General features: G+C 49.7%; 1 protein-coding gene across 3 annotated transcripts in view; it reads right to left on the reverse strand.

Annotated features, from left to right (window-relative positions):
• C2CD2 (C2 calcium dependent domain containing 2) overlaps positions 1-8693 on the reverse strand; it is a 37011-nt gene extending 28318 nt beyond the window's left edge. For 2 of the 3 annotated variants that reach the window (XM_086765734.1, XM_086765727.1), the window contains exons 1-2: positions 8258-8693; positions 6010-6108 (exon numbers count right to left, since the gene is read on the reverse strand). In XM_086765734.1, the coding sequence (XP_086621860.1) occupies positions 6010-6108; positions 8258-8563 (405 nt within the window). In that variant the 5' untranslated portion in view covers positions 8564-8693. Of the gene's footprint in view, positions 1-6009; positions 6109-6690; positions 7178-8257 lie in introns of those variants that run through there. The other variant, XM_086765742.1, reaches the window with a different exon arrangement.
• Positions 8694-12273: the final 3580 nt, after the last annotated feature.

Consider the following 12273-nt stretch of genomic DNA (forward strand, 5'->3'; position numbering starts at 1 on the left):
ACCACTTCCCATGTTTGTTTTGCAGCACTAGTCTGAGAAGGAGAAGGCTCTTTTTTTTTGGCACGGAAACTTTTCTTGTCAATGGCCACACAGGCAATCTGTGTGCTCAGCTTAAAACCTCACCATAAGGAAATTTTCCAGTCAGAAACTTCTGCCTTTTCACAGTTGTAACACTCAGCTGTTCAGAAGAAGAATTACACCATCTTCCTTGGTTACCAGAGCCATTAACTTCTGGAGGGGATTTCTGTAGCTTCTTCACCACTCTCTCTTTACCCAAGTAGTTTACCAAGCAACAAAGAGAAATTGAAGGAGAGAAGACAAATGCAATGTCTAACCCAGGCACAGCTTTAGAAGACAGTATCAAAGTGAGTTTGCCTGCAACTATAACGAGACAATCCCCGAACCAGTTTTCCAAAACAATGGTAAACACCAGGGTGAAAGCAAGGTGAGTGACGGAATGAGTGCAGGAGAGAGTTACCATGTCAGCAACAGAAACAAAGCAGAAACTGATAAAACAAGTGAATTTATCCATTCCTTTCATACCGACAGGCATTCAAATTCAAAGCAGTGGAAAAAAAGCAGAGGGGGGAATAAAACAAACAAGCAGGGAGAACAAGGGGACAGGACAGGAAGAATTTTCAATCTGCCTATAAGTAAAGTCAATACTAAACAGTGCGAGGGCAGGAAGGAGTACTTAGATTTATGAAAGGGGAAAATAAATAAATACCAGAAATAGACTTGCTAGTTTGGCCTTACTAACATGCAAGTCTTTCGAATTAATTTGGGAGACAGTTTATCTGAAGACACAAAGAGAAGACAATAAAATGCAGGCGAGGCTTGTCAGTTTGTGCTATAGTAGCTTGGAGAGAGATTCAAGTGTGGATACACAAGCATATTGTGCCATCAGGGTGCCGAGGTATCCCTAACCCCTGCGCCGGGCTGGCAGGTGTGGCACAAGCCTATAGGAGGCCCACACACATCGGCAGTAGCAGCTGGAAGACAGGCAGCCTACCTGACAGTGCCAAAACCAGCATCATCTCCACTGAAGCAAACAAATCCCCACCCTGATGCCTTCTTTTGACAAGACACTCAGTTCTTAGGTGGGTTAGATCCATTATGTCGTCTTCTCTATTTTAGCAGGGCCACCTCGCTGATTACTAAGCTTGTACTCCATCATTCCCATGTTAAGGCGAACGAGGATGTGTCTGAAATGAAGAGGACTGTACGGTGAGCAGGGAGGTGAAAGCTGAAGCAAGTCACAAAGCAGCCCGTCAGGCACCACCCCTGTTGTGTTGATAATGTCCAAAATCCCTCAGGAGAAATCTGAAAGAAAGCATGATGCTGAGGAAGGCAAGCTGGGAAGGTGCAATATAGAGGAAGATCAGGACATCACAGAGAAAAGCTGAAAAACCTTGAAGACTAAAAGAGAAATGCAATTCAAAATACAGAACGCGTGCATATGAGAATTAATCATAGAATCATAGAATTGTTAGGGCTGGAAGGGACCTTCAAAGGCCATCTAGTCCAACATACTACTCCTACAAAGGGCAGCTTGTCACTAGGAGAACACAAAAGGAAGAGAGACCTGGATGCATCAAGTCAGTCACAGTGTGACGCAGTCATTGGAGAGGCAGATCGGAAGCCTAAAATGCATCAAGAAAGTACCTTCAGAGACACTAAGAAGCAGTAATCTCCTTGCATGGCGAGACCTCACCTGTACTGGTGTGTGTCACCACACCAAGCCACCAAGTTCGAGAAAATGGATTTAACTGGAGTTGCTGCAGAGAATCAGTGCACATGAGTGACTTAGGAGGCAGGACAACATCATGAAAGGAGACTTAAGTAACAACTTATTTAGCCAAGGTAAACAAAGGCTGGAAGGAAATATAATTCCTTCATTATATATACTGACAGCAAGCACCATGGAAGAAAAGTAAATACATTAAGGGTAAAGGATTATATTAGTATAGAAAGTAAAAAAAAGAAAAAAAAAAAAAAAAAAAAGGAAAAAAGCTGCATGGGCCATGATCCCATGTAGGCTTGTAAAAAAACCCCAGTCATTAAAGCAGCAAAGCTCCAGGACAGCTTTTCAAGCCAAACAGGGAGTGAAAGGACAATAGGAACTGCACATGATGGTCAGGGCAGTTCACTCCACCAAAAATGAACAGAAATAGACATAGGTGTGTAACTAGGAATGAGTCCCAGTTAGTACTGTAGCGGTGATGACAAGAAATCAGTCTGTCCTGGAGCAGAAAGCAGCCTTTGCTGCCCAATGTCTCTACCAGCTCCAGAGCAAGTGGAACTGGAAGCCCCAGTGCCCCAGCATGGCACAGGCGCAGGCTGCCAGCCTGCAACAGGGTGGTTGGAAACCAAGTGACACCAAGATAAAGCTACGACAGCCGTGTGGGGGGATAAGGCCTTTTTGGGCACTCTGCGTAGCTCATCAGAAAAAAGGACCTTCTCTCTCACAAGCATGCTAAACAGTCCTCCTTTCTCTCCACCATTTCCCACAGCAAGATTGATCGCACAAAAATGAACATGAAGCTTTCATATTTGCTGTTGCCTGTTGTGACCCAAGACAGTAATTCCTTGTATAGCAACTCATTATCACTCATTAAAGGAATGGCATTCTGAGAGCATTTCACCCTTTCTTCTTAAGCATGAAGCAGGAAAAGAGGGGAGACTTCTGTTGCAGTCTGCTCCGTCTAAACCCTCTGTGCCAAGTCCCCAACAAGACAATCACCTTTTTTGTTGCCGTTGTTGTGAAGTTCAAAGCCTCCGGAAATGGAGGCTGCAGTAATGGAAAGGTTGGCAGAATTAGCTAAGAATATTGCTAATGTTTACTTTATTAAAACAAAACAACCAACACCACACAATGAAAACTGGCCACTTCATTCTATATATTTAGGCTCTGGCCCAAAATTGGAGTGAAGGCGACATATAAATAGAGGCTTTGTCAAAAAGCAGTGTGGTGTAACCTTCAGCCACAGAGCAGCTCTGTCCCTATCACAATGGCTTTGGCCAAGCTCACAACCAGCAGCTTCCCCAGCCATCTCTGCAGCCCTGCGCTGTGGAGCATACACCAGCTTCACAGTTTTCAGCTTCCTCAAGGCCAGGACAGTATGTATATACCTACGGACTGCACGTGTTAGCATGCGTCCTGGTCATAAGCAGGGCTGTCTGCAGTGATGTAATGATTACAGTCTGGCTGGCAATCCCGTACTCCTTCAGAGCAAGACTGCATGTGAGCCTTCCCAGGCAGGAGGCTCGCTCCCAGCTTGTGCTCCAAGGCCCAGCGTTCAAGAGGACCACCCACCACAAAAGACATACCACAGGGCTCTATCAGCACACAGTTGCTGTATCACACATCCCATGTTTACTGCCATTTTGATCTCTCACCCTCAATCCCCCACTTCCTTTGATGGCCACAACCTCTCTGATGCAAGGTCAAATACATATTTGAAACGACATGCAATAAATCACCTCTGGCTGCTGAACTGAGGCACCTATATACACTTTTGCCACACAGACCACAAGTAAAGCAGCAGTTGAACTGGTTGCAGAAAACAGTCTTGTGCCAGCTAATGCCTCAGGCAAGCGCAGAGCTCTGCGGGATGCTACGACATTGATACAGATGCAGCACAAACTACATTCAGAGCCAGTCACACCAGTAGTGAGTTACAAACATAGCAGAAGTTTGAGTCTGGACAAGCTGCAGAGAGAGATTTCAATTTGATATGCAAAGATTAAGAGTTTGAAGAGCAGGGGTGGGGGAAGAAAACACCATAATCCTCCCCTGCCCCATCTTCGGACCCTTAGTATCACCTCAGGACTACATAAGAGAGACAACTATTGTACAAGAGAACTCCTGAGGTGTTTAGAGAAAGGTATACATTTAAGGAAGGAGGGAACATAGCCACCAGAGTGCCACTCTAAGGTTATTATACACTGAAATTCAAATAAATATTTAGGCTGTACTTTATCTGAAGGAGTAAGAATAATCTGAGAAATTTTTCCAGCAGCCGTGCAGAAGATTATGGAAATGGGTTTTGGGACAGTTCAGAACAACCCATTTTACGTAAGCAAACCTGTTTTAATCCAATGCATTTTGAAATGTGCTTATATAGGTTTAAGCTGCTGCAGAACCACGTTAGATTGCTGGCTGCAGTATAACAGCTCGATTAACATACTGAAATGGCTCAGCCCAAGGTCAGACAAGGACCAGAGACTGCACAAGGGAGGGTGCTGAATTGCAAAGCCACAGGTAGAGGTGAACAAGAGAACAGCCCTACAGCAGCCAGCAGTTCCCCTGGTTTTGGCTACTGCGGAGCCAGCACTCGCTGCCTTCTGCTGCCCAAGCTTAACCACAGCAGGTTAAGGTGCCCATGGGGCACCGTGGGTGCTAACTTACCCCACTGCTCCAGCAGTCAGAACCTAGAGTTAAACAACACAGAAGTCAACTGAGGATTGCAGCAGAGATGTCCCCAGTGGTACAACATGACTTCAGGGAAATCTAGGTCTGCAGCGCTGTGCCTTGGTTCTGGCATGCAGGCAAGACAAAAGCAGGCTTTAGCCTTGAGACGCTGCTCTCATTGTGGTCCAGCCACAGGCACAGTACTCTGAGCACAGAGCTGGCCCGACGCACTCCAGCTGAACTCTGACACTGGCCAAGGGTGGCCAGCAGACTCAAACCCCCTGGCCATCTCCCATGCAAACACATTTGCAGCCCTGCCTGCCTTCCAGCAATGTTTTAGAAGCTGCACTGCAAGACAGGTGGGTTTTTGCTGTTAGTCGCTAGCTTTTATTTCTAGCAGAACTCCCTTGGTTGCTGGCTTCATATATTACACAGCACATCATTTTTAGACCTAGCAGTCCCCTCTACCTTACAATTTCCCATTGCAGTGTCTTCCAGCGGCACATGGTAACACTAGTGCCAATTCTACAGCCCTACCAACTCCAGTCTCTCTAGTCCCACTGCTAGCGCAGGGATCTCTGGTAGAGGGAAAGGAAAAGAAAAAAAAAAAAAAGAGAGGGGAAAAAAAAAGGCAGAGAAAAAGTGCACAAATGATTTTGTATGTTGGCAATCCCCAGCTGCCACCAATCAGGGTGTGCCAATAAGTTGTGTATCAGGCAGATAAACATGCATAGTTTTCAAAGGAATCATAGTAGGAGCTGTTTAACATCTAGAGTCAGACAAGCAAACCAAAATAACAAAGCAAAAGAAGAAGAAAAGCATTAGGCTAATTTGATGTAGGTGCCTAAGGTGAGCACCAGTTCAGATGTGACTAGTAGTTACAGTCACTAGGAGCAAAATGCAGAAGCTATCATTGCTAATAAGCATACGTATATTTTCACCCTGTTCCAAGAGCCACATTCTGCCTTATTTTAATTTTATACGCGTTAAGCACAGGGAAAACCACTTCCCAGTATGTTGGGTGGGGGTGGGAGAGGAAGAAAGAGACCATTCGCTTCTCACTGAATACAGGATTCAGCAGAGTCAAGACTTCACCCTCAGGACTTTGCAGCTCTTCCACTGATCCTTACCCAGCTCCAACTTAGGAAGCAAACTGGTAATCAGCCACACAAATAGCAAGGGGCAGACAAAGATGTTTTTCTGTCCCAGAGGAGAAGTGTTCCTTTCCTTCTTTATGAATTCCCCAACTCGCACTTCAGCAATGGGATGGGGAACCATCGTACCAACGGTGGGGGTGGGGAGAAAGGGGCTGTGGTATGAGTTCACTGAGGGCGAACCTATAAACTCGGCATAACCCTGGTTATTGTGCATTTGGTAGAAGCCCTGGAGCACATTCTGCTCATGACTTGCAAAAGAAGTGAATCAATGTGAAGAGTTTGCACAGGTTCATTAGAGCGGCAGCTTCTTACCAGCCTTGACAAACTTAGGTAAAGGGTTCAGAAGTATTGACAAATAAAACTCCCACTGATGCTAATATGAAAAGTGAACATTTCCTGCCCCAAAGTACACTGAAACAAAACAAAACCAAAGTTTACCTTCTCTTGAGCTGACTTTACAACACTAACGACTTCCTTAACGGCTAGCTCAAGTGGTTCTGGTGGGTCATCTTCCTCAAAGGTAAGCAACTGTGAATCCTAAGAAAGAAGGAAAGAAAAGAAGCATCGTTAGGTGACGAACCCATCACTTGAAAATGAGTGATAAAAATGCACTGCCAGTGAAGTTCCTGGAAGAACCGGAGACAGAATTGCAAATGTATGTCAAAACTTGTAGGTATTAATTCACGACACCTCACTAAATAATACAGGGTAGAGCCTGAAAACCTGTACTTAGGACATAGCTATGGGCCTAATCATCACTCATCTTTCTCTGTAGCAGAATATCAAGGTACACAGGACAGTGCAGATTGAAGCCCATAAGCAGTGACAGAGTTCAGTGAAACTGCTCTTCTTGAGCAAGGATTAATCAGTGCTGTAGTTTTAAAAGGCAGCTTTTGTTTGGCCTAAAAACCAAACCTTACAAAAAAAAAAAAAAAGGAAAAAAAAAAGGTCATACAGCTGCACTAGGCTATGCCAAAACGAAGAAAACCCAAATATCATCTAGCAGAGGTGAGGAAAGAAGCCTTCCCCTCCCCAGTCCTTTCTCATGTGTGAAGGCAGGCAGTGATGACAGCTACTCAGTCTTCACATAGACAGCAAGGAGGAAAAGACCGCGTATACCTGTTTAATCAGTGAGGTCATACTTTCAGAGGCATCAGCACTTACATTCCCCACCTGCTACCCACACTGAGCAGTCAGTGCTGCTTCCCTCACCACCCGAGGTTGTTTTGCAGGCAGGAATTTCATTAGCTGTGCGCCGCTGACATTGTTTTGGGAGGCTGACAGCGGGAACCACGCCACGCTACAGTGCCAGGCAGTGAACTCATGGCGAGAGTCGGCTCCAGCTGCTCGGACAGAGAGGGAGCGTGCGCGTGCCCCTGTCAAAGTGGCTTTGGTTTCTGGTCAGGGATGGGAAGCTGCCACTTGTTTTAGTTACTTTCAGTTCCTAGCACCTGTGGCCAAGCTGTCTGGGCTCCTCTCTTCCACAAGCGCACGGCAAACCTTCGTTTCTTAGCACAACACAGGCTTTTCTGAACTGCACCATGGAATTTGAGAGAGCAGACAAAGTATTTTCTTTCCTCTGCCCTAACTTACAGTGATGTCTGGAAAGTGTTAAACTGCTTTCCTTATCTTTCACACACACATTGCCAGGCTCTTCCTTCTCCCCCAGCCTGACCCCTGAAATGCAAGCAGAAAGCATGCTGGGGCTGCTGGGAAAGGAACCTCCTAGACCCAGGGAGAGGGCTGTGCACAAATTTAGAGACCTGTGTACATGCCGCTTCCTAGATAGTTTAGCCTCAGCGTTTTCCACTGACACGGCAAGGGTTTAGTCCTCAGGACCAGGGAATTAGGTTGCCTCAGCCTCACCTAACCTCCTTGCCTCCTAGACCCGGGCATACCACTACAAACCACTGAGTGGGATGTCAAGCTGTGCCCTTTGCAAGAAGGGCGGGATGGGATGGGATGGGGTGCCGTGCTTTGTGCATCTTACCTGACCTGCGTTAAAAGCAAACTGACCAAAACCTGAGAAGCCCACCATCCTGCAGCTGTCTGGAGGCCACTAGCCCTCAGCGGACACTGACAGACACACAGGTTCAGCACGGCCTACGACAACACGAAGGAAGCCCAGCTCTGGGAATTATTTGCCGAAGGACCGGCTGCAGGCCCCATACCCAGGCCAGGAAGTTTCCATTGTTTCCTCCTCTCAGCCGCCAGAACAATGTTATCGGCGGCGCGGGCCCCTGCCAGGGGCCCTCGAGGGTCACAGCTTTCCTCCTCGTCCTTCCCTGCTCCCACCGTGCGCCCGCTTCTGCGCCTCTGCCTGGCTCCTTCCGGCAAATTCCTGCCAAGCACCCACCAAACATATACACAAATATATGTATACAGGCACATACATATATATATATGGGTGACCTGGTCTAGTGGAAGGTGTCCCTGCCCATGGCAGGGGGGTTGGACCTAGATGATCTTTAAGGGCCCTTCCAACCCAAACCACTCTGTGATACTATGATACAGGCACACGGAGGGGCAGTAACACGGCGGCAGGCGCTGTCCCGGCCGGCACGGCAGCACAGGCTACCCTCTCCCCTCTCCCCCCGCCCCGGAGAGTAGCCCCGCGGCCCGGAGACCCCCGCCTCAGGCCCCCCGGCCCGGGCCCCTCTCGCCGCCGCCCCTCGCCCGCACTCACCGCCCGCGCCGCCGCCTCGTCGCTGAGCGCCGCCAGCCAGGCCCGCCGCCACTGCCGCCGCCAGCTGCCCAGCGACAGCGCCCAGGCCAGCACCGAGCCGCCCTCCTCCAGCAGCTCGTCCCGCGGCGGAGTCGGCAGCGGAGGAGGAGGAGGCGAAGGAAGAGGAGGAGGCGGCGGCCGGCCCCGCCGCAGGGCCAGCAGCGCGTACTGCACCAAGTAGACGGCCAGGGTGGCCAGCGCCGCCACGAAGAGGGCGACCAGCGCGTACCAGCGCAGCTCGGCCAGCCCGCCCGCTAGCCACGCCATGGCTGACCATAATGGGAGCCGCGCTACCGGCCCCCACCACGGCGCTCACGACGGCAACGGCGGCGGGGCCAGGCAGCGGCAAGCCCGCGCAGGGGCCGAGCCGGCAGCCGTGGCACGGCGTCCGGCCGCTTTGCCCGGGGACGCGCCCCGCTGCGCCGCGCCGCGCCCCGCCGCACCGCCCGCCCACCGCGCAGTCACTGCCCGGCCCGCCCCTCAGGGCCGGCCCCGGGCCCGGCCCCGGCTGTGGCGCGGCGGCCGGGCGCTGGGCGCTGGGCACGGGTGTAGCGCGGCCGCCCCGCTGCAGAGCTGGGGAAGGGGCGGGCGGTGCGCCGGGCGGGGGGCGGCGGCGAGTGGGAGCGGGGCTCGGGGCGGGTGCCGAGGCTGGCGGCAGCGGCCGGGCCGCTTCGTGTGCGCCCGGAGCCGGCGCCGCCGGCTGGAAAGGGTTTGCCGTATCGCGCTTCCAAGGCTGGGCAAAAAGGGGGAGTTCCAGGAGAGGCAGCGGGGCAGGGGAGGCGTTCAAAGGCCCGGCGAAGACGCAGGTGTCAAATGAATCCTTTTGGTTGTTTTTCGTCCAGCGCAAGGTTTCCCCTTCCGTCAGCGGTGTTTAGCGGTGCCGTTCGCACGCTGAGCAACAACTGCAAGTGAGGAAACGTGAGCAGCCCTGCGCGGCTGTGTGCACAACAGGTAAACCTGTGAATGCCTGCTGGCGGGCAGAGCAGCACCCCGCGACAAAACAGGCCTTTCCCCCAAAAAAAGAACGCTCATATAATCTTTATGTTCAAGAGGCTGAGGTATGCTGCCCTGGTTTATGTCAGAATTACATATGACATACATACATCATATTACGTACATACATCATATTACATACATACATCATACATACATTACATCAGAAAGCCCAGCGCATAAAATTCCCGCGTGATCCCTCAGTAGCAAGCGAACATTTCATGAAGGCGCCCCTTCGCCTACCAGGGTAACGCTGGCGATTGGCCTTCCCGCTCACCCCCTCGCAGCACCGGGAGAACAGCGAAGGAGATGATGACACGTTTTATTTTTCCCTCTGCTTCCCATTGAAGGGCAGACGCAAGTTTCCCTTTTCTTCCTGGTGCCTCAGCATCTCGTCTTCTGAGGATGTCAAACTCACTGGAAGGAGGAAAAAGGTAATGCTGTGTTTCACTACAATCTGCAGCCTGGAGCGTAAATTCAGGACTAAGTACTTTCTGCAAACCATTCTGAATTACTGTTGTTATCAGTAGGAGGTTTGCAATGAAGGGGAGGAAATTGTCTTTTGATAGTAAATAAAAGTTTCATAATTATTTATTTCTGTCACATTCATTTTTAGTAAGTTCCTGTTTGGTTTTCAGAGAGCTACCTTATCAGCTCATTGCTATTTGTGTCCTAATTTTTCCTCTGCTTTTCTTTGCCTTCTCGGTTCCTTTTGTAGTGACTTTCTTTACCCATGGCAGCTCCCAGCCGATGAACTTCACTTGTATTGTTTGCCTGATCCACCTGCTAAAACAACCAGCAATTAAGTCATTGAGGTTGGTAGTGAAATGTCATTTGTGAGTTCTTACTCCACTCAGATTTAGGCTATTACCGCTGTAGCCTTAAAGGGCAGAAACATATTTTCCTTGCTGGAAATCGGAATTTTGGACCATTAGAGTACATGCCATAGATCACAGAGGAGAATTACTGGGTGTCCCATGGCACCTGGCTCTGGTGTACCTCCTGAGGGAGCCATGCAGATGGCAGGTGCCGAGGTGCAGAAACCGTGTGGGCTCACAAACCAGACAGCAAATGCTTGTTTGCTGGATGTTTTCAAGCACATTCCCAGCTAAAAGCAGAGGTAAAAAGAAAAGGGAAGTGAGTACATTACAGAATCACTGAATGGTTGATGTTGGAAGGGACCCCTGGATGTCATCTGGTCCAACCCCCGTGCTCAAGAAGTGTTTGCCCAGGACCATGTCTAGATAGACAGCTTTTGAATATCTCCAAGGATAACTCTTTGGGCAACCTGTTCCAGCGGCTTGATCACCCTGACACTGAAAGTGTTTTTCCTTAGGTTCAGAGAGAACCTCCAGTGTTTCAGTTTGTGCCCATTGCCTCTGGTCTTGTCACTGGGCACCTCTGAAAAGAGCCTGGCTCTATCCTCTTTGCAGCCTCCCTTCAGATATTTAGGTCCCCTCGAGCCTTCTCTAGCCTTCCTCCCACCAGTTCTCTCAGTCTTTCCTCATATGAGAGATGCTCTAGCCCCTTAATCATCTTAGTGGCCTTTCTCCAGTGGAGACACGGGACTCCAGGTGTGGCCTCACCATGTCTGAGTAGAGGGGAGGGATCACTGCCCTCAGCCTGCTGGCAGCACTCCTAATGCAGCCCAGGATGCCATTAGACTTCTTTGCTGTAAGGGCACATTGCTGGCTCATGTTCAGTTTGCTGTCCACCAGGACCCCCAGGTCCTGTCTGCAAAACTGCTTCCCAGCTGGTCGGCCCCCAGCATGTACTGGTGCCTGGAGCTGTTCCTTCGCAGCCACAGGACTTTGCACTTCTCTTTGCTGAACTGCATGAGGTCGCTGTCAGCCCATTTCTCCAGCCTGTCAAGGTCCCTCTGGATGGCAGGACAACCCTCTGGTGTATCAGCCACTCCTCCCTGTTTTGTGTCATCTGCAGACTTGCAGAGGGTATGCTCAGCCCCATCATCCAGATCATTACTGAGGGTCTTGAACAACATTGAACCCAGTCTTGACCCCTAGGGTACACCAATAGTTACTGGCCCCCAGCTAGACTTTGTTCCACTGATCACCACTCTGGGTGCAGTCGTTCAGCCAATTTTCAGTCCACCTCACTGTCTGCTCATCCAGCCCACACTTCATCAGCTTCTCTATGAGGATCTTACGGGAGACAGTGTCAAAAGTCTAGGTAGACAGTGTCTACTGCTCTCTCCTTGTCTACAAGGCCAGTAGTTTCATTGTAGGAGTTTCTCAAGTTGGTCAAGCATGACTTCCCCTTGGTGAATCCATGCTGACTATTCCTGATGACTTCTTGTTCTTTATGTGTCTGGAGATGGTCCAGGATTAGCTGCTTCATAACCTTCCCAGGGACCAAGGTGAGGCTGACTGGCCTGTAGGTCCCGGGGTCCTCTGTCCTGCCTTTCTTGAAGTTAGGACTGGCATTTGCTTTCCTCCAGTCCTCAGGCACTTCTCCCAGCCACCATCATAATTCAAAAATGAAAGAGAGTGACCTTGCAATGACATCTGTCAGCTTTCTCAGCACTTGTAGGTGCATCCCATCAGGGCCCATGGACTTCTATATGTCCAGATTGCTCAAGTATTCCCTGACCTGATCCACTTCCACTGCACGTACGTCTTCTTTGCTCCAGACTTTCACCTTCGTCTCTGGGGCCTGGGATTCCTGAAGAGCTGGTACGTCAACATTTAGTACAGTATTTATTAATATGAAGGGTAAGCCTCTGGGAGGAGGATCAGGTTGTTACCTGAGAAGCAATTTGATCATTTTGTGTTGTAAATACATTGTCCATATTCACACCTATAAGCTGCAAACTTGAGAGGGCCAGAATATGGTTTTCTCTGCTGTGGTTAGTTTACTGTATGGGCATATGAAGAACAGGCTACTCAGAGGTCGAAGTCCTTGCCTGAGACACAGGGAAATCCAGCGCTCCATTCACTGACCAGCTGCCTTCTGCCTGCCTGACT

The sequence above is a fragment of the Chlamydotis macqueenii genome, chromosome 1 (assembly GCF_036417535.1).
Source record: "Chlamydotis macqueenii isolate bChlMac1 chromosome 1, bChlMac1.mat, whole genome shotgun sequence".
In the NCBI taxonomy this organism is placed as follows: domain Eukaryota; kingdom Metazoa; phylum Chordata; class Aves; order Otidiformes; family Otididae; genus Chlamydotis; species Chlamydotis macqueenii.